This window comes from Trematomus bernacchii, unplaced genomic scaffold, assembly GCF_902827165.1.
Source record: "Trematomus bernacchii unplaced genomic scaffold, fTreBer1.1, whole genome shotgun sequence".
Lineage (NCBI taxonomy): Eukaryota > Metazoa > Chordata > Actinopteri > Perciformes > Nototheniidae > Trematomus > Trematomus bernacchii.
This window is the reverse complement of record NW_022987552.1, coordinates 389556-412527: the sequence shown is the minus strand read 5'-3', so window position 1 is coordinate 412527 and position 22972 is coordinate 389556. Positions and strand designations below refer to the sequence as shown.

The 22972-nt window shown below is 42.4% G+C and overlaps 2 protein-coding genes across 5 annotated transcripts in view; one reads left to right on the top strand and one right to left on the bottom strand.

The window, feature by feature from the left end:
• Nucleotides 1-4152, top strand: part of LOC117477181 (sorting nexin-14-like) — a 35779-nt gene extending 31627 nt beyond the window's left edge. For 2 of the 3 annotated variants that reach the window (XM_034123833.1, XM_034123830.1), the window contains 2 exons: nt 899-955; nt 3960-4152. In XM_034123833.1, the coding sequence (XP_033979724.1) occupies nt 899-955; nt 3960-3965 (63 nt within the window). In that variant the 3' untranslated portion in view covers nt 3966-4152. The remainder of the gene's footprint in view (nt 1-898; nt 956-3959) is intronic. The other variant, XM_034123832.1, reaches the window with a different exon arrangement.
• Nucleotides 4153-7666: 3514 nt separating this feature from the next.
• Nucleotides 7667-22550, bottom strand: LOC117477218 (snake venom 5'-nucleotidase-like). 2 transcript variants are annotated; one of them, XM_034123888.1, is made up of 9 exons: nt 22060-22550; nt 19038-19260; nt 18727-18915; nt 15015-15212; nt 12950-13108; nt 12287-12391; nt 10601-10750; nt 8520-8717; nt 7667-8148 (listed from the first exon to the last, which is right to left on the bottom strand). In XM_034123888.1, the coding sequence occupies exons 1-9, from the start codon at nt 22402-22404 to the stop codon at nt 7976-7978; spliced, it is 1740 nt and encodes a 579-aa protein (XP_033979779.1). In that variant the 5' UTR covers nt 22405-22550; the 3' UTR covers nt 7667-7975. The 2 variants fall into 2 exon arrangements, with proteins under 2 accessions (XP_033979779.1, XP_033979778.1); XM_034123887.1 differs by having other exon boundaries at nt 7672-8148; nt 12287-12396; nt 12954-13108.
• Nucleotides 22551-22972: the final 422 nt, after the last annotated feature.

Genomic DNA, 22972 nt, shown 5'->3' with positions numbered 1-22972 from the left:
TGAGTAAAAGTAGAAGTACTCAGGTCTTGTACTTGAGTAAAAGTAGAAGTACTCAGATCTGTACTTGAGTAAAAGTAGAAGTACTCAGATCTGTACTTGAGTAAAAGTAGAAGTACTCAGATCTTGTACTTGAGTAAAAGTAGAAGTACTCAGATCTTGTACTTGAGTCAAAGTAGAAGTACTCAGATCTTGTACTTGAGTAAAAGTAGAAGTACTCAGATCTTGTACTTGAGTAAAAGTAGAAGTACTCAGGTCTTGTACTTGAGTAAAAGTAGAAGTACTCAGATCTTGTACTTGAGTAAAAGTAGAAGTACTCAGATCTGTACTTGAGTAAAAGTAGAAGTACTCAGGTCTTGTACTTGAGTAAAAGTAGAAGTACCAGAGTGTAGGAATACTCTGTTACAGTAAAAGTCCTGCATTCAAAATGTTCCTCAAGTGAAAGTAGAAAAGTATTCTCATCAAAATATAGTGAAAGTAGCGACAGTAAAAGTAGTGATTGTGCAGATTGGTCCATTTCAGAATAATATATATGATATGTTTTATAATGATTGATCATGAAAGTGTTCTCAAAGCTGGTAAAGGTGCAGCTAGTTTGAATGACTTTGTATACTGCAGGGTAGCTTGTGGATTTACTCCAGGTGGAACTAAAGTCTGATTTAACACTTGATTATATTTCACATCATTCATCCACATCTGTGAAGTAACTAAAGGGATTAAATACATGTAGTGGAGTAGAAGTACACCATGTACCTCTGAACTGAAGTGGAGGAGAAGTACTTTAAACCTCTGGCTTCATGTCACTAAAGGAATAATGTTTCTGTCTCTTATAGTAAATGTGTAAAAGGTAATATTAGATGTTTTGTACCCTCTTGTATTTGATTGTTCTGTTGTTTCTCAGATGACGTACGTCCTGCTGGACATCGCCGTGCAGGAGCTGTTCCCTGAGCTCAGCAAGGTAACTCACGAGAAGAGATACAACAGGGAGAGACTCACCGTGGTGTCTTCAAATAGAAATATAACTCCTGACATTCAAAGATTCAAAGGTGTTATCATCAGATGCTCAGCAGCTACACGGTAGAAATGGCAATGAGATTCTTCTGACCTGAGCTCCTCCAACAATGCAACATATAGAATAAAATACTAAATAAAAAGTAGTGCAAAAGAAAATGTTGATGTGTCCCAATCCTACCTACTGTAGCAACAGAGGGTTATATCTCTGGAAGCTAAAACGTATTTATTAGGATCAGTTTTTTAAATCTCCGGACGCCTGGACACAAGATGTGACTGTGTTTTTATTCTTTTAACATTCCTAACCCCAGCTGTTCCATCTTCAAACTCTAATCCCAATGTTTTTACAGCCTTTGGAGACTTTCTCCTCCCATGGTTCCTTTCTGCTTCATTCTCTTCTAAAGGCCAAAAAGCTTCCAGCTACTCCCACTTCTTTTTACTTTCAGTTCCCCCTTTCCATCCAGCTAACAGCATAGACACACACACACACACACACACACACACACACACACACACACACACACACACACACACACACACACACACACACACACACACACACACACACACACACACACACACACACACACACACACACACACTAGATTTATGAGAACAATTTCTAAATATTACATTTATTTTATCTTTTAAGGTCCCATGTCATGCTCTTCTGGTTATTACCCGTCCCCTTGTGTTATGTAGCTTTTTCTGCATGTAAACGGTCTGCAGAGTCACAAACCCTCAAAGTACACCCTGTAGAGAGTAAAACTCTAACACAGAAAAGACCTGTCTATGCTGCCCCAGAACGCCTCGTTGGACATTTCTCTTTTTCCATTGTTTACTTCCTGGTCTAAGTGACGTAACGACGACCAAAGGGACCAATCCATGGAGCTCCTCACACACACACACACACTCACTCAGCCTTATCTTTTCTCAGGCTGTGAGTGTGTGGCGAACAGCCTGGCTGTGAGTGTGTGTGTGTGTGTTCAGGCTGAGCCCTGCTGTGTCTCGCTGTCTCGCAGACCCCACGCAGCAACCAGGAAACGACACCAGCAATCCAGCTCACACTGTCCGCTCCTTGAGCCTCAAAGGGCGGGGCAGCGAGCCCCGCAACGTCCCGCCAACACGGCACCCAGACCCCACGCTGCATTCTCATCTGTTTGTCATTACTTGTGTCATTTTCTGGTTGCTAACAATCGCCATTGTAACAAATACACACTGATGTTCCGCTGTAACGGTGGTGGACTCATCAGAACAGAGTGGGCAAGCTGACCAATCAGAGCACAGTGGGCTCACAGGGAGGGGGAGGGGGGGGCGGGGCGGGGGGGCAGGAGCTCCAGCAAGCCGTTTAGGACAGAGAGTGAATACTCATACTATACAGAGATGCTGTATGAGAAACCAATGTGAGTTTGGAACAATGTAAATCTATTTTAGTAGACCTCAACAATGGAATCATGATCAGTAGAAATGGCCATGACATGGGACCTTTAAACCTGTTAAGCCCGAGAGACCCCGGTACCGGGGCACTGCCGCAACATCTTGCAGGAAACCGTGTCTGAGGGCATGTTCATTTAATAAACTATGAATGTTTTATATCCATGTAACGGGAAGAAACTCATCTAACTGATCATTTTTATTTATTTATTTTTTTAAAACCCACAATGCTAACACTGAGCCTCTGAATTAGCAACGAGCGAAAAATGCTAACAGATTACTGCACCGAAAATCACTCACAAAACCTTATTATTTATCTTTTCTGCACATCCATGACATCGATTCACATCGTGAGGTGATACAGAATCGAAGGGTACCCTCATTATCACTGAATTATACGAAATCGCGACGTTATAAGCAAAAACGGTGTGGCGCTAGGTAGCTAAAAATGCTAACATGGTTACCTTGGCTCTGTAGTCTCTCCAAAGTGGTCTTCAATGGCATTAAAACGATAAAAACGCTGCTGAAGTTAATCCATGGGTTAATCCAATGTGTCTGTGTCCCTTTGAAATGATTTCTGATAATCCATGAGCAATAAAACTGCTTTTCCGTTTCCAGATGTCAAAGCTAGAGATAGGTTCACTCTCATGCAAAACTACATGCGCAAAGCCCCCAACTTTTTGTTTTACAACGAGTGTGTGTGGGGGAATCCCCCTTCGATTCTATTGGCTCTAACGGTCAGAAAGAGGTGTCAACCATCAAAATCGACCAATGGGGGCCAGAGATATGGAAAGAAAAACATTTCCACCCAAATCACCTCAGAAGTGGGGTGGTTTTGGCTAAACCTCTCTAAAAAGGTCAAATGTCACTTGTTTTGCATCAATCTTGATACAGGGTACTTATTATATGTTGTACTTTGGATTCCTAAAGCTTTTAGTCTACTAACCCATCATCCAAGGGTAGTTTTCACTATAAGTAAAAAATAATCTTTGGACGGATACTATAATTTACAGTTTTTTACTATGTTCAATCTGAATTTTCTTTAAAATAAAAAACATCTATATTGATTCTGACTTTTCTACATCCAACTCACAGGTTTATCATTACTTTGAGAAAAAAGATTATTAATTTAACCCTTTTAGAAGGGAAGATATGGTCATTTGTTCTGGGAATGTCATTTTCGAGCCTGAGACCTGAAAAACAGGCTCAGGGCTAAACAGGTTAAGTAAAGTCGTTTTATCTTAAATATAGTACATTTACCACTTTAATCTCTCTCACACACACACCAGATTTATGAGGAAAAACTCAAAATATTACATTTATTGAGATTAAATAGGCAGAAAAACGTAAGAAATGACAAGATAAACTGAAATCTTCTCTGACAGCTGGGCCCTGAACTCTCTCACATGCAGTTACACACTCTCCCTCTGATGCTCTTATCTGACTGATACTCATTAAACTCTCTATAATTCTGAGTGTCTCTGAAATGCTAACGCTGCTTCCTGTTCCCTCTGCAGGAGTGAACGAGGCGTGTGGAGAGCTGACGCCTGACATGTGGAGAGCTGACGCCTGACGTGTGGAGAGCTGACGCCTGACGTGTGGAGAGCTGACGCCTGACGTGTGGATCTGAATCGACTGTTTCTGAAAATCCTCTTTACATTCCAGTGTATATAAACCATTGAATAAAGAGACATATATTTATTGATCTAACTGCTGCTGTCTGTCATCTTTTCTGTTTCTAACCAATAGAGATTTAGTTAATTAAATCCATGCTAAGATTCTCAAGATGCATTGCTTCAATTCACTAGTACTCAGATCAAGTACTTAGTAAAAGTAGAAGTACTCAGATCTTGTACTTGAGTAAAAGTAGAAGTACTCAGGTCTTGTACTTGAGTAAAAGTAGAAGTACTCAGGTCTTGTACTTGAGTAAAAGTAGAAGTACTCAGATCAAGTACTTAGTAAAAGTAGAAGTACTCAGATCTTGTACTTGAGTAAAAGTAGAAGTACTCAGGTCTTGTACTTGAGTAAAAGTAGAAGTACTCAGGTCTTGTACTTGAGTAAAAGTAGAAGTACTCAGATCAGGTACTTGAGCAAAAGTAGAAGTACTCAGGTCTTGTACTTGAGTAAAAGTAGAAGTACTCAGATGTTGTACTTGAGTAAAAGCAGAAGTACTCAGATCTTGTACTTTAGTAAAAGTAGAAGTACTCAGATCTTGTACTTGAGTAAAAGCAGAAGTACTCAGATCTTGTACTTGAGTAAAAGCAGAAGTACTGAGATCTTGAGTAAAAGTAGAAGTACTCAGATCTTGTACTTTAGTAAAAGTAGAAGTACTCAGATCTTGTACTTGAGTAAAAGCAGAAGTACTCAGATCTTGTACTTGAGTAAAAGTACAGTAGAAGTACTCAGGTCTTTGTTGGAGCAGAACACCTATTGTGGTGGCTGATAGCCACCCCCCTCTGCTACGCGCCGTTCGTTGGATGAGGCTGAAATCTCTATTAAATAAAGAAAGGAATTGAAAACACCGGAATCAAAAGTTATAACAATTATCTGAGTTTACTTCTGGTAGGAAACCAAACACATATACAAGTTATACAGAGTACTCCGGACTTCAGGCTTGTGATGCTGTTTACAGGTAGACAGACCATGCCTTCAAGAAACGAGAAGTACAGACTTCAGGTTTGGGATGCGGTTTACACGTCTCTAGACCAGCCTTCAGCAAACCAGAAGCATTTTTACATACAAAAACAACAGTATTCATACTCATATTTTGGGGCGGAGATGTGTTCACTTTTCCCTTCCCCTTTTACTCCAAAGCGAATGAGAGAGTCCGTGAGGAGGAGCTGTATGAGCTGCTCACATCCCCCAGGTGTTTTTACTGGTTGGATTCACTCCTGGTCGGGTTCAATACAGCGAATCAGAGTTCCGACCAGAACGTGAGATTCCAAAGTTTCACAAGGTCAAAAGTCAATCCTTATCTCTGCCCCGATCTTCACTCCCTTACTTTCCCATGTGAGTTTTTCACATAAACTATTCTTTCTCAGACATTTAAACCTTTGTGCACATATATGGATGTCCTTAACGAACATCTGTGTGTGGGGGTGAAAAGGAGCGGTGTGTGTGTGAAACAGGATCTCTGGGTCAGTGAGTTGAAAGTGAGAATATCATTTCTAAATATGTGATTACCCAAAACCGTTGTGATTACTTAAAACAGTTCAAACAATACATGTTCACTAAAATACAATTCAAAATAATACATGTTTACTTCAATACAGTGTAGAATCATATCTTTTTACTTCATCTTGTACTTGAGTAAAAGTAGAAGTACCAGAGTGTAGGAATACTCTGTTACAGTAAAAGTCCTGCATTCAAAATGTTCCTCAAGTAAAAGTAGAAAAATGTAATAAATAATACAAAATCAAAGTGTAGTACGTCATTAAAAACACAAAGTCTCTGGCTCTGGGTCAAACTGGGAACTCCCTGATTAAATTAATCCAAAGTATAAAAAGCAGGAATGTCCTCGTCTTCGCTCTGAATGGAAGAAATGTTTCAGCTTCTGGCAGCCAATCAGATCCAAGACATTAACAAGCAGCCGGCGTTTCCTCCAGGAATCCACCACAGAGGAGGCTTTGTTGCTGAGGAACTCTGGGTAAAATACACACAGAGAGAAGAGCTCTGTACGGAAGGAAGGGGACAGGATAGCCACTAATTGAAATCCTCAAATATAACCACCTTTAAAGAATAAACTACACAGCTGAAATGGACGAGCCCCCATTGGTCAGGATCTGAAAGCACCGTGATGTACGTTTCAACACAACTTTATTAAGCAAATTAAATATATACAGATGGGATGATCAGTAGAATCAGTGGTGTGTGAAGAGCATGAGAGAAGAGTGTGTGTGTGTGTGTGTGTCAAAACCAAATCACATTATAATGTCACACACAGGGCGTCACAATGTCCAAATTAAATAAAAAAAGTCGTAGTATTGTATGTTCAAAAATATGAAAACGTCAAAGAACTCAAAATGTAAGCTTTAATTTGACTAATAGGTAAGTTGTGTAAACTCATCGTCATTCAACACCAAATAAAAGTCCATAATAATAACAACAGCACCTTTCATGCTTGACGCAGCCCAAAGTGCTTTATTATTTAACATAATAAAAACTGAGTCCTTTCTTTCATCTTTAAAGTTTTTATTTACCGCTAAATTAATGATGACGACATCTAGTGGTTTTCTTTTTTCCTTCATTGGAGTCCTTTGTTTACTTCCGGAAAACATTGACATCACTATGGAACACTAGCAGCTTCAACACATTGTACGTGACAGGCTAAGGGGCGGGACATGTCTAAGCCAATCACAACAGAGCCGGCCAGCTAACCAATCAGAGCAGACTGGGCTCTGGTTTCAGACAGAGGGTGAAAAGATGTGCTGCAGCACAGAGAAAAATAAAGAGCTTTTTGAACATTGAAGCATGGAGACATGTAGAGACACTACATACTGATATACACCTGAACATCAGCAGGAGAGGACTCTTTAAAGTAGAGACACTACATACTGATATACACCTGAACATCAGCAGGAGAGGACTCTTTAAAGTAGAGACACTACTGATATACACCTGAACATCAGCAGGAGAGGACTCTTTAAAGTAGAGACACTACATACTGATATACACCTGAACATCAGCAGGAGAGGACTCTTTAAAGCAGAGACACTACATACTGATATACACCTGAACATCAGCAGGAGAGGACTCTTTAAAGTAGAGACACTACTGATATACACCTGAACAGCAACAGGAGAGGACTCTTTAAAGTGGACCTATCATGCTATATTTAAATGATATATTGTAGGGCCATACCTATATAAGGCATATTTATACTTTTTCTGTTTTCAAAATACCAAACAGATCATGCATTTTAGCCATGCCTCATTTTGCTCAATTTGACCATTTCTAGCTCTGTTTTAGCAAGGGCTGATTCAGTGAGAACAGCACCACCTACAGGCCTGGCATATGTATTACAGCGTCTCCAGCGCTTTCGAACGGCAATGGCCGTGGCTGTCTCCTCCTGATTGGTGGAGTTGGCCCAATAGCCGTAGCGCCACCGTCCTGACGTCAGGACAGTGTTCAAATCTGGATCAGTTTTTATCAGATCCGTTGCAGCCCCTTTTTTAGAGATTTGGGTATGGAGGAAAATAGAGAGGGTTGTGTTTTCTGACACTTGGTGAGTTCCCTGGAACACCGGGGACACATATTCATGTAGAAAAGACGTACACAAGTGCATTTTGCATGATAGGTGCCCTTTAAAGTAGAGACACTACATACTGATATACACCTGAACATCAGCAGGAGAGGACTCTTTAAAGTAGAGACACTAATATGAATCTGGATATAAGCAGGATATGTCGTTTTTAAATAATTACTAAGAATAAAATGTTTTTTATGTGAAAGTGGTATTTTCAGTCCTGTCCGAAGAGGAGCTTCCATCAGTCCTTTTAGATCTTGAACATGTTCCTCTGTGTTCTGTGTTCACTCATCCCAGCGTGTCCCCACAGAGCGTCCACAGCAGAGACACCAGAGACACCAGAGACACCAGAGGAGTTTGACCCGGAGCCGAGTTAAAGATCTTGATCCGTCCTTCAACAGACGGATAAACTCTCTGTTTCTGACCGATGTAGTCCGACAACACGGAAATATCCAAATCCCCTGGAAGGAAATAAAAAAAAAAATGTAAAGATCACTAAAACATTATCACTTCCCAGTATGATGTTCAGGTAAATAAACATAACTATTGACAACATTTCACCATTCAAAAATAATGTAATTTAAGGAAATCATTGGCAAAAATAGGGGGCGGGACATCTGTAAGCAGGTTGACCAATCACAACAGAGCCAGCCAGCTAACCAATCAGAGCAGACTGGGGCAGACAAAACCCTGTAATATAATATCATTTAATATAATATAATATATGCGGTCTCTGCAGTCTGACGCATTTTGGTTTGAGGGAGCAGCGCTCCTGTTACCCGGTGCACTCAAAACCCTGTAATATAATAAAAATATATAAACGTCTCCTCACCGCTGTCGTGTTTGAGAATCTCTTTTGGGAACATGGAGAACCCGTCTCCTCCCTCTACGAGGTACGCAGGCAGCACCACCTTGTAGACCCCCTGCGGCTCCACCTCCTCGTACTGAGGGACTCGGCACCGGGTGCAGAGGATGCTGAGGCTCCGGAGCAACGAGGGTAACCCCGAGAGGTCGAACTCCACCCGAAACCCTGCAGGGGGACACAGAGACAAACGTACATTTACTACTGTTGGGAAAATAGTGAATGTCCTCTTCCAATCTGAGAGTCACATGATAACAAAGGTATCCCAACTGTAGCTGTGTTCATGACAGGATGTATGATTACCTAGAAGAGCATCAGGACTGTTTTAGGCATATGATAGTGTGAACATTCTGGTTCACACTGGGGTGAAAAATGGACGAAGGAGAAGGGGGATTGTGAAAAATGACCAAGTTTATTGCCACGGAGGGGGAAGTTCACAAAAACAAGCTTTGACAATTAGCCCCGCTAGATCCTGAGGCTGCTCGGGGTCCGTGGATCCAGCCTACTGCGAGAGAGCAGAACCAGGTTACCAGCATTTATACTGAGAGCTTAATTAGCTGATTCTGCTCAGCTGTCTAGTGTCCGACCGAGCCACTCCCATCCCTCCAGCAGCCGGCGCCCTAACCACACCCCGCTGCCACAGATAGCTATGTGATGAACATGATGATTCAGCCTCTATGGAGATAGACATATGACAAGCATGCTCATTTCTGACGTGGAGCTAATCTGAAGTAAACATTGAATACTGCTTTCTATTCCTCCATCTTGTGACTGTGTAACTCCCTCTCTTGGATATCAGCATGTGAAGGACACTGTTCAGGAACTAGTTGATGCTCTGTATGTGATGACTACTTCCATTCTGGAGAGGATCACAGATACATGGATCCTGAGGTTGAAGCTCAAGCCGGGGACCAGGGAGAGTTTTCTAACACCTACATAACCGTACTTAAACATAGAGACATCACTGTGGAATACTAGCACTCCTGTAGGCAAGCACTTCTTCTTTAAATTTGTATCTATGGACTATTTACCGCTTAATTAATGAGGACGACATCTAGTGGTTTTCTTTTTCCTCCAATGGACTTTGTTTACTTCTGGAACATCCTGACATCACTACGGAACACTCACGCTCCTATTGGCTAGCGCTCCAACACATTGTATATGTGATAGGCTAATGCAGCGTTCACACCGGACGCGATGCGATTTTTGGGGGCGGCGCGATTACATGTAAAGTCAATGCAGAGACGCGGACAGACGCAAATTCGCTCCGACGGCACGCATGAAGCGGTGGACGCGGCGCGAATCATGCGATTGAAGGGGGCCGCGTCAAACGCGAGAGTTCCATTTTTTCAACTCGAGCGTCAAATTCACGTGACGCGTTCTCGCGAAAGCCAATCAGCGTTGGGATTCCCTCTGACGTTCCTCTGACGTCCTGCTGTTGATCAGTTGTAAAGATGGAAGAGATGATCGTTGTGGCTGTGAGTGGGTTCCCGGAGATTTACGATACAATGTCGTATATCTATCGGGACCGCAACAAAAAGGAGCTGGCTTTGTGGAGAATGAGAACCCAGACACGACGGCGTTTGTTGCTACGTTTGTAGGACTTCCACAGAAGGTACAAAGCAGCAATAGTTGTTATATCCTCCATAGTCAAGGACAGAAATAACCAAAACGATCTTGCATGGAAGTGTAAACAACCTCAACTGTCCGTCAACGGCGTGGCGCGTCAACGGTATGTCTGTTTTGAATGAACAAACTGCAAGCCGCGGTGAAACTTGAGCGATTGGAGCGATGCGAATATTCGCATTGCGTCCGGTGTGAACGCAGCATAAGGGGCGGGACATCTCTAAGCCGTTGACCAATCACAACCGAGCCGGCCAGCTAACCAATCAGAGCAGACTGGGCTCTGGTTTCAGACAGAGGGTGAAAAGAGGTGCTGCAGCACAGGCAGTATGAGAACAATAAAGAGCTTTTTGAACATTAAAGCACAATTAAAAACCACGTGGATCTCAGAAGCTCGAACTAACATCATCTGTGGTGTTTGAAGGTACCTGAGACCTGCAGGAACTCCCCGGTGCTTTGTCCGTATCGCCTCATTGAGTGTTCGAAGGCTTTGAACAGCGTGGAGCCCTTCAGCTGCACCAGGTCGAAGGTTCCCCCGAAGGGAAGCACGGAGATCAGGTCCTCCATGGTGATCGATCCTGCGGACGACACGGAAAACACAGTATCGTCAGCGAATCATGCAGTCAAGTCAACTTTAGCATCCATCTTTCAGTTTGTGTGTACAGAGATCGAAATACCGTTTCCCACAATCCCAAATACAAAAAAACTAATATATATATAAAAATATGTATAAAAACATGTATATCCTATATATACACAATCAACAGACACATTTATACATATAAGCACAACAATCAATATATACAAAAATAACAGTCAATATCTTTGAGAATGTCCATAGCAGCGTGAAACCTCAAAATTGTACTTCAGTAAATCTACTTAGTTACTTTAGACCTCTGGATCTCAGAATCAGAATCTAGTTTATTGCCAGGTACGTTTACACATACAAGGAATTTGCTTTGGTATCTGGTGGTGCGAACATAAACCATCTAAAAAAATAAGTTGCAAAGTAGGTAAAAAAATAAATATATAACGATAATTGTGGGGGAAACTTCTGAAGCAATTGGAAACAGGACTCAGAGAGACACGATGGAGAGCTGGAGCTTTGATGGCAAACACTGACGGTTTATTTGTCGGCCAGAGAATTCACAAGACATGTCACGTGCCACGGTCTGACCACACGGTGGAGATGCCACAATCAATTCTGAAGAACTCTTCTGCAGTTCCAGGTTTTAACTAATTCGGAGTGTAATAATCAACATTCTTTATCAGCGAGACTAAACAAATATAGACCCTGAATCTAACTAGAGCTGTCGTCGTTAGAAAATAATGTGCGCCAGGGAACCTACGTTCCTAAAAAGAAGGGCTTCTAGATGTCCCTGAACAATAAACTATCTCATGTCGGCTTGTGCTCGGTCATAAGCTGGCAACAACGATGCGCCCAAGCTCCTCCCCCTTAAGAGAGATAGCAGGAATACCCAAGCTCCTCCCTCTTAAGAGAGATAGCAGCAATACCCAAGCTCCTCCCCCTTAAGAGAGATAGCAGCAATACCCAAGCTCCTCCCCCTTAAGAGAGATAGCAGCAATACCCAAGCTCCTCCCCCTTAAGAGAGATAGCAGCAATACCCAAGCTCCTCCCCCTTAAGAGAGATAGCAGCAATACCCAAGCTCCTCCCCCTTAAGAGAGATAGCAGCAATACCCAAGCACCTCCCTCTTAAGAGAGATAGCAGCAATACCCAAGCTCCTCCCTCTTAAGAGAGATAGCAGCAATACCCAAGCTCCTCCCTCTTAAGAGAGATAGCAGCAATACCCAAGCTCCTCCCCCTTAAGAGAGATAGCAGCAATACCCAAGCTCCTCCCCCTTAAGAGCGATAGCAGCAATACCCAAGCTCCTCCCCCTTAAGAGCGATAGCAGCAATACCCAAGGCCGTAGACCTATGCCATGAGAAAGAGACAGTGAGAGGAGAAAATGATGAACTGGGTCAAAGGTTGAACACCTAAGCAAATTATTCCCTAACAGATAATAAAAAATAAGCATTTTTAAGAAACAATTTAGCATTCAAAAAGTATTTACACCTGATTGAAATACTATATATTTAACGGAGTGACGCACCGTTCCTGGTTCTCTCGTCGATGGAGGTCCGGACTCCGCCTCCGTTGAAGATGCAGGCGCTGACGTGGTTCCACTGCTGGCCGTCGGAGAACCGGATGTTGTTGTAAAATCTGAGAAACAAAGAGGAACCGCCGCCACAGTTACACTTTACGATCACGATTTATTTATAATAATAATAATAACTACACTTTATTTGTAGAGCACCTTTCATGCACAAACAGAACAAGAAGAAAACACAACAACAATATTAAAATGAATATAGATAGAGAAGATAAAACATTAACAGTGATGAAATTCCCTTGAAGTAAAGCTGACAAGAAATTAAAATAGGTTAAAATACATTTTTAAAAGAAAGTTTAAAATGTAAAATAAAAGCCAAACAGAAAAAAAACAGTAAAACATGGACGGTGAGAATTGAAAGTTAACCCAAATTAAAAGCCATTTTAAAAAGATTTACTTTTAAACAATTCAAGGGAGTTTGCTGTTCTAATATCCACGGGGATAGATTTCTAAAAGGGTTCTTGTTGGAACATAAAAAGAAAGGCAGTTGCTGAGGTTATAAGAGATCGTACAATCGAATACAGATTCTTTAGTCGTAGAGTTCACTCAAAGCTAATTTCCATCTGCGATGCATTTATTTTTATTTATCTACGTCCCATTTCCTCACCATGGCGTCACAGATCATGTTTCCCAGGTTGCACTCTCTGAAGCGACATTCCTCCGCCGAGCCGTTCAGGAAAACCTGAGTTTGTCCGACCACCTGAGAGGAGAAGTTTGCGAGACTCTTCTTCCACTCCTGCACATCGGCAAGAAACTCCGGATCTACAAATACAGCCATAGATTTAAAAAAATTAAAAAACAAGGTGGTGTATTTCATTAACAAAAGGTAATGGGAAATAGTAATAGTGGTGCAGGGATGTGATATTTCTGTGTTGGTCCCTGAAGGCAGCATCTCCCTGGTCCAATGGGATTTCTCCATGTGATTATTGCAGAAAATAATCTCAACGTTTATGATACTAACACGTTTAGTTCAGCAGGATCATCTCCACATATTAACACCACTTAATGATTTCTGAAGTAAAAAGCTAACGTGAGGCTATAGAGGAACTACAGCACGGTCACATGACTTCACATCACCACCGCTAAGCTAAAGGAGGCTAATGTCGGGCTATAAAGGAACTACAGCACGGTCACATGACTGCACGTCACCACCGCTAAGCTAAAGGAGGCTAATGTCGGGCTATAAAGGAACTACAGCACGGTCACATGACTTCACGTCACCACCGCTAAGCTAAAGGCGGCTAATGTTGGGCTATAAAGGAACTACAGCACGGTCACATGACTTCACGTCATCACCGCTAAGCTAAAGGCGGCTAATGTTGGGCTATAAAGGAACTACAGCACGGTCACATGACTTCACGTCACCACCGCTAAGCTAAAGGCGGCTAATGTTGGGCTATAAAGGAACTACAGCACGGTCACATGACTTCACGTCACCACCGCTAAGCTAAAGGCGGCTAATGTTGGGCTATAAAGGAACTACAGCACGGTCACATGACTTCACGTCACCACCGCTAAGCTAAAGGCGGCTAATGTTGGGCTATAAAGGAACTACAGCACGGTCACATGACTTCACCTCATCACCGCTAAGCTAAAGGCGGCTAATGTTGGGCTATAAAGGAACTACAGCACGGTCACATGACTTCACGTCATCACCGCTAAGCTAAAGGGGGCTAATGTTGGGCTATAAAGGAACTACAGCACGGTCACATGACTTCACGTCACCACCGCTAAGCTAAAGGAGGCTAATGTCGGGCTATAAAGGAACTACAGCACGGTCACATGACTTCACGTCACCACCGCTAAGCTAAAGGCGGCTAATGTTGGGCTATAAAGGAACTACAGCACGGTCACATGACTTCACGTCATCACCGCTAAGCTAAAGGCGACTAATGTTGGGCTATAAAGGAACTACAGCACGGTCACATGACTTCACGTCACCACCGCTAAGCTAAAGGCGGCTAATGTTGGGCTATAAAGGAACTACAGCACGGTCACATGACTTCACGTCACCACCGCTAAGCTAAAGGCGGCTAATGTTGGGCTATAAAGGAACTACAGCACGGTCACATGACTTCACGTCACCACCGCTAAGCTAAAGGCGGCTAATGTTGGGCTATAAAGGAACTACAGCACGGTCACATGACTTCACCTCATCACCGCTAAGCTAAAGGCGGCTAATGTTGGGCTATAAAGGAACTACAGCACGGTCACATGACTTCACGTCATCACCGCTAAGCTAAAGGGGGCTAATGTTGGGCTATAAAGGAACTACAGCACGGTCACATGACTTCACGTCACCACCGCTAAGCTAAAGGTGGCTAAAGTTGGGCTATAAAGGAACTACAGCACGGTCACATGACTTCACCTCATCACCGCTAAGCTAAAGGCGGCTAATGTTGGGCTATAAAGGAACTACAGCACGGTCACATGACTTCACGTCATCACCGCTAAGCTAAAGGGGGCTAATGTTGGGCTATAAGGGAACTACAGCACGGTCACATGACTTCACGTCACCACCGCTAAGCTAAAGGTGGCTAATGTTGGGCTATAAAGGAACTACAGCACGGTCACATGACTTCACGTCACCACCGCTAAGCTAAAGGCGGCTAATGTTGGGCTATAAAGGACTCATTCCTGCACCACTTGGTATAAAACCTTTTCTTACCCTGTGTCACGCTGCCGTCCAGCAGGATGGGGTTTCCTGTTGCCTTCAGGAGGTCCCCGGCCTCGTTAAACGTCACCTTCAGGTACCCCAGGTATTTCCCGAAAGCGTACGCCTGCACCACGGGAACCTGCCGCCCGTCGTCTGACTTCACCATGAAGGGATAATCTCCTGCTGGGAATTCAGTGGAGGGCTGGGTTCCTGAGAAATAAAGAGTGGAGAGAGAGGAGATAAAGACAGAGTGAGAACAGGTTTCAGGTGTATATCAGTATGTAGTGTCTCTACTTTAAAGAGTCCTCTCCTGCTGATGGTCAGGTGTATATCAGTATGCAGTGTCTCTACTTTAAAGAGTCCTCTCCTGCTGATGTCCAGGTGTATATCAGTATGTAGTGTCTCTACTTTAAAGAGTCCTCTCCTGCTGATGTGCAGGTGTATATCAGTATGTAGAGTCTCTACTTTAAAGAGTCCTCTCCTGCTGATGTTCAGGTGTATATCAGTATGTAGTGTCTCTACTTTAAAGAGTCCTCTCCTGCTGATGTTCAGGTGTATATCAGTATGTAGTGTCTCTACTTTAAAGAGTCCTCTCCTGCTGATGTTCAGGTGTATATCAGTATGTAGTGTCTCTACTTTAAAGAGTCCTCTCCTGCTGATGTTCAGGTGTATATCAGTATGTAGTGTCTCTACTTTAAAGAGTCCTCTCCTGCTGATGTTCAGGTGTATATCAGTATGTAGTGTCTCTACTTTAAAGAGTCCTCTCCTGCTGATGTTCACGTGTATATCAGTATGTAGTGTCTCTACTTTAAAGAGTCCTCTCCTGCTGATGTTCAGGTGTATATCAGTATGTAGTGTCTCTACTTTAAAGAGTCCTCTCCTGCTGATGTTCAGGTGTATATCAGTATGTAGTGTCTCTACTTTAAAGAGTCCTCTCCTGCTGATGTTCAGGTGTATATCAGTATGTAGTGTCTCTACTTTAAAGAGTCCTCTCCTGCTGATGTTCAGGTGTATATCAGTATGTAGTGTCTCTACTTTAAAGAGTCCTCACCTGCTGATGTTCAGGTGTATATCAGTATGTAGTGTCTCTACTTTAAAGAGTCCTCTCCTGCTGATGCTCACGTGTATATCAGTATGTAGTGTCTCTACTTTAAAGAGTCCTCTCCTGCTGATGTTCAGGTGTATATCAGTGTGTAGTGTCTCTACTTTAAAGAGTCCTCTCCTGCTGATGTTCAGGTGTATATCAGTATGTAGTGTCTCTACTTTAAAGAGTCCTCTCCTGCTGATGCTCACGTGTATATCAGTATGTAGTGTCTCTACTTTAAAGAGTCCTCTCCTGCTGATGTTCAGGTGTGTATCAGTATGTAGTGTCTCTACTTTAAAGAGTCCTCTCCTGCTGATGTTCAGGTGTATATCAGTATGTAGTGTCTCTACTTTAAAGAGTCCTCTCCTGCTGATGTTCAGGTGTATATCAGTATGTAGTGTCTCTACTTTAAAGAGTCCTCTCCTGCTGATGTTCAGGTGTATATCAGTATGTAGTGTCTCTACTTTAAAGAGTCCTCTCCTGCTGATGTTCACGTGTATATCAGTACGTAGTGTCTCTACTTTAAAGAGTCCTCTCCTGCTGATGTTCATGTGTATATCAGTATGTAGTGTCTCTACTTTAAAGAGTCCTCTCCTGCTGATGTTCACGTGTATATCAGTACGTAGTGTCTCTACTTTAAAGAGTCCTCTCCTGCTGATGTTCATGTGTATATCAGTATGTAGTGTCTCTACTTTAAAGAGTCCTCTCCTGCTGATGTTCAGGTGTATATCAGTATGTAGTGTCTCTACTTTAAAGAGTCCTCTCCTGCTGATGTTCAGGTGTATATCAGTACGTAGTGTCTCTACTTTAAAGAGTCCTCTCCTGCTGATGTTCATGTGTATATCAGTATGTAGTGTCTCTACTTTAAAGAGTCCTCTCCTGCTGATGTTCAGGTGTATATCAGTATGTAGTGTCTCTACTTTAAAGAGTCCTCTCCTGCTGATGTTCAGGTGTATATCAGTATGTAGTGTCTCTACTTTAAAGAGTCCTCTCCTGCTGATGTTCACGTGTATATCAGTATGTAGTGTCTGCAGAATAAGGCCTCTTTTAAAAGAATGTTACGGCAGGAAACTGCACTTCACAAGAGTCCTTGAACGCATCACGGTGCTCTCCTCCTCCTCCTCTTGTTTACATAAAGCTGTAGAACGTTATTTACGTGGACACGTTGTTTACTCCTGATCTCAGCCAGACTCAGAGTTTCCGCTCGACGCGAGGGACAGGAATCTAACCCTAACCACAGGGGACGAAGAAACACTTTTCTTTCTCCACCTCGCAACACAAATAATACAGACGTACTGCTTTGCACCTAAATATTCAACCTAATTGCATTTTTAAGGTTCTTTACTTGAGTAGGTTCTTTTAAGGCGTCTATTCCATAACATATATATTCCTCTTACAGCTTTATTTACCTTAAAACACTTTATTTTTGCATATAAAACACATGAATTATTAGGTTTCTAACTCTTTAAGTCATTTTAATGTATCTTTAAATATTTTTAGGGTGTTATTTATAGTTTTTTCTGTTTTTTCTGCATGTAATACACAAACAAAATAGAGTTTATACATACAATACTGACTTTTACTAGCAGTGGAGTATTTTTAAAGCATGATTTTAGTATTTCTATTTAAAGTGGACCTATCATGGTATATTTAAATGATATATTGTAGGGCCATACCTATATAAGGCATATTTATACGTTTCTGTTTTCAAAATACCAAACAGATCATGCATTTTAGCCATGCCTCATTTCGCTCAATTTGCACTTTTTTTTAGCTCTGCTCTGCAAGGGCAGATTCTGTGAGAACAGCACCCCCTACAGGCCTGGCATATGTACTACAGCGTCTCCAGCGCTTTCGAACGGCAATGGCCGTGGCTGTCTCCTCCTGATTGGTGGAGTTGGCCCAATAGCCGTAGCGCCACCGTCCTGACGTCAGGACAGTGTTCAAATCTGGATCAGTTTTGATCAGATCCGTTGCAGCCCCTTTTTTAGAGATTTGGGTATGGAGGAAAATAGAGAGGGTTGTGTTTTCTGACACTTGGTGAGTTCCCTGGAACACCGGGGACACATATTCATGTAGAAAAGACGTACACAAGTGCATTTTGCATGATAGGTCCCCTTTAAGTAAAGGGTTGAAGATTGCCCAATGTTAGCCCAAGACAATCCAGAGATAAAAACATATTAAATATCAGAGATGTTACGGTGTAGAGGAAAGTGTTGCTGTGTCCTCCGAAGGCAACTTATACGTCTATTCCATAACACATATGTTTATCTTACAGCTTTATTTACCTTAATAAACACAAGATTGATGATGTTTTTATAAAAAACTTAAGTTGCGAAGAGTTACAGTAACTGCTGAAAGTCCAGAATAATCAATAAATAATTAAAGAAACTTAAATTGGAATCTATACACCTTTAAAAGCCTTCGAAATTAAAATGATCTTAAATTATTTGGGTGTTTTTTTTATTGTTATTTCAGATACAAGAAAAATAAATACAGTTTATATATACCATACTGACTTTTAGTTGTAGTGGAGTATTTTTAAAGCATGATTTTAGTATTTCTTTTTGAAGTAAAGGATCTGAATCTGAAGGTCAAACCAGAGAGAAACACCATATGAAATATCAGAGGAGTTGTTACCGGTGTAGAGGAAAGTGTTGCTGTGTCCTCCGATCACCACGTCCACCCCTCTGACCTTCCTGGCGATCTCTTTGTCCACGGTGAACCCAGAGTGACCCAGAGCGATGATCTTATTCACCCCGAGCGTCCGCAGCTTATCGACCTGTAGCTGCAGAGCGGGAATCTCCGCCTCGAAGAGCAGGAGAGGACCTGCAGGGACACAAGGGACAATATCTGATTTTGAGGGTGCCTCTTCAAACCAACATTTCCCTCTCACTCTTGCTGACGGCTGAAGAGGAAAATCTCAGGGGTAACTTCTCCTCTCGACTCACCTGGTTTGGACAGCGCTGATGTTTCCTGAGAGACGTATCCCACGATTCCCACCTGTTCTCCCGCCACCGTCAGGATTTTATACGGGAGATAAGATTTGCCAAAAGTCGCCGCAATACTCGGGTCCGTTTTTAAATTTGCGCTGACGATGGGACACAGAATCTGTTCCATAAACGGCTTCTTCAGACCCTCCAAACCGTTATCAAACTCATGGTTCCCAAAAGCCTGGGAGAAAAAAGCAAAACATGGATTCAGGAGAGGACTCTTTAAAGTAGAGACTCTACATACTGATATACACCTGAACATCAGCAGGAGAGGACTCTTTAAAGTAGAGACACTACATACTGATATACACCTGAACATCAGCAGGAGAGAACTCTTTAAAGTAGAGACACTACATACTGATATACACCTGAACATCAGCAGGAGAGGACTCTTTAAAGTAGAGACACTACATACTGATATACACCTGAACATCAACAGGAGAGGACTCTTTAAAGTAGAGACACAACATACTGATATACATCTGAACATCAGCAGGAGAGGACTCTTTAAAGTAGAGACACTACATACTGATATACACCTGAACATCAGCAGGAGAGGACTCTTTAAAGTAGAGACACTACATACTGATATACACCTGAACATCAGCAGGAGAGAACTCTTTAAAGTAGAGACACTACATACTGATATACACCTGAACATCAGCAGGAGAGGACTCTTTAAAGTAGAGACACTACATACTGATATACACCTGAACATCAGCAGGAGAGGACTCTTTAAAGTAGAGACACTACATACTGATATACACCTGAACATCAGCAGGAGAGGACTCTTTAAAGTAGAGACACTACATACTGATATACACCTGAACATCAGCAGGAGAGGACTCTTTTAAAGTAGAGACACTACATACTGATATACACCTGAACATCAGCAGGAGAGGACTCTTTAAAGTAGAGACACTACATACTGATATACACCTGAACATCAGCAGGAGAGGACTCTTTAAAGTAGAGACACTACATACTGATATACACCTGAACATCAGCAGGAGAGGACTCTTTAAAGTAGAGACACTACATACTGATATACACCTGAACATCAGCAGGAGAGGACTCTTTAAAGTAGAGACACTACATACTGATATACACCTGAACATCAGCAGGAGAGGACTCTTTAAAGTAGAGACACTACATACTGATATACACCTGAACATCAGCAGGAGAGGACTCTTTAAAGTAGAGACAATACATACTGATAGCCATCCTGAACATCAGCAGGAGAGGACTCATTTAAAGTAGAGACACTACATACTGATATACACCTGAACATCAGCAGGAGAGGACTCTTTAATAGTAGAGACACTACATACTGATATACACCTGAACATCAGCAGGAGAGGACTCTTTAAAGTAGAGACACTACATACTGATATACACCTGAACATCAGCAGGAGGAGGACTCTTTAAAGTAGAGACACTACATACTGATATACACCTGAACATCAGCAGGAGAGGACTCTTTAAAGTAGAGACACTACATACTGATATACACCTGAACATCAGCAGGAGAGGACTCTTTAAAGTAGAGACACTACATACTGATATACACCTGAACATCAGCAGGAGAGGACTCTTTAAGTAGAGACACTACATACTGATATACACCTGAACATCAGCGGAGAGGACTCTTTAAAGTAGAGACACTACATAGACTACCATACTGATATACCACCGGATAACACTGACAGCAGGAGAGGACTCTTTAAAGTAGAGACACTACATACTGATATACACCTGAACATCAGCAGGAGAGGACTCTTTAAAGTAGAGACAATACATACTGATATACATCTGAACATCAGCAGGAGAGGACTCTTTAAAGTAGAGACACTACATACTGATATACACCTGAACATCAGCAAGAGAGGACTCTTTAAAGTAGAGACACTACATACTGATATACACCTGAACATCAGCAGGAGAGGACTCTTTAAAGTAGAGACACCGATCCATCAGTTAATCTCTTAAGTATTTAACAGTTTGTTCACAGTTTAAACTCTGAAGTGCTTATCTCCTTTAGTGTACTTTGTTGGAGTAAACCCTTTGACTTCCTGTGTGCTCGGTAAAGAACAAGAATGTAAATAATATCCAGATACAGGAAACTAAACTGTAAATGTTAGAAGTCAAGGTCTAGCAAAGTATACAGGTAGTTGTTAACTATTAAAGAAAGTAATGAATGATTTGCAGCTCAGACGCAGTTCAAACCTGGGTGCAAAGGGGCTTTTTCAGAAACCCAGATTCTGTTCCAACAACATTAAAACACCTATTTTAAAATGAGGACAAAAGCTCTGTTGATAGTGAGGAAGTCTATGTCTCGATTTATTGCCTCAGTATTTCTCCAACACAATTTATTTGGCGGAAAGATTAAAGAGATCCATTAGAATGTTTCCCTCTCATGAGTTTCAGCTATTAAGATAATTAAAACCAGCCGAGGCTTCAACAGCAATGGATACATCAAACTCAACCTGAACTGAACTGAGAACGCTCTGTTTCTATCTGTCATGGTTTTATTATGGAGGTACTTGTACTTTACTTGAGTATTTCCATGTTATGCTACTGTGTACTTCTACTCCACTACATGTATTTAATACCTTTAGTTACTTTACAGATTTGGATTAATGATGTGAAATATAATCAAGTCTACAAGATCTGAGTACTTCTACTTTTACTCAAGTACAAGATCTGAGTACTTCTACTTTTACTCAAGTACAAGATCTGAGTACTTCTACTTTTACTCAAGTACAAGACCTGAGTACTTCTACTTTTAATCAAGTACAAGATCTGAGTACTTCTTCCACCACTGCAGAAAAAGTACCTCAAAGTTTATTACTTGAGTAAATGTACTTAGTTTACTTTCCACCAATGTCTAATAACAAGTGTGTGTGCGTGTGTGTGTGTGTGTGTGTGTGTGTGTGTGTGCGTGCGTGCGTGCGTGTGTGCGTGTGTGTGTGTGTCTCACCATAGCATCGTACTTCAGTTTGTTCATGAAGTGCGCCGCCTCCGCCCCCTTGTAGTGATTGAACCAAACCGTCCCCTGGAACTGATCTCCGGCGTCCAGAAGCAGCACGTGCCGCTCCGTGCTCCGGATCCGCGCGACCTCCGTGGCTCTGCGCGCGACCCCGGCGAAACACGCGCTGCTCTCGCTGCCGCACGTGCCCGAGTGCACGCTGGTCTCCTCCACCCGTGCGTGCACGTCGTTGGTGTGCAGGAGCACGAGTTCAAGTGCCGAGCAGCAGGAGTCCTGGAGGAAGAGGAGGAAAAGTAGCCGAGAAAAGACGCTCTTCTTCGGGCAAACCGCTGACATCGCTCCGCCGCGCGTAAACAACTCTGGAAGGAGGGGAACGTTTTTATTTCTTCTGCTGCTTCTGCTGCCTTTAGGGTGTCGAGATTAAACAAATACACACCACATGCCGGGAGGAGGAGGAAAAAGTGAGGGAGGAGGAGGAAGAGGAGGAGGACCAGGATTTGGTTTGTTTTGATCCGCCTTTTTTCTCCAAGTTTTCCCCAGAACTTTGGTTAACTCTCTGCTGAGACTACTCTCTGCTGAGACTACACTCTGCTGAGACTACACTCTGCTGAGATTACAGCCTGCTGAGACTACTCTCTGCTGAGACTACAGCCTGCTGAGACTACAGCCTGCTGAGACTACTCTCTGCTGAGACTACAGCCTGCTGAGACTACAGCCTGCTGAGACTACAGCCTGCTGAGACTACTCTCTGCTGAGACTACAGCCTGTGCTGAGACTACTCTCTGCTGAGACTACAGCCTGCTGAGACTACAGCCTGCTGAGACTACAGCCTGTGCTGAGACTACTCTCTGCTGAGACTACTCTCTGCTGAGACTACAGCCTGCTGAGACTACAGCCTGCACAC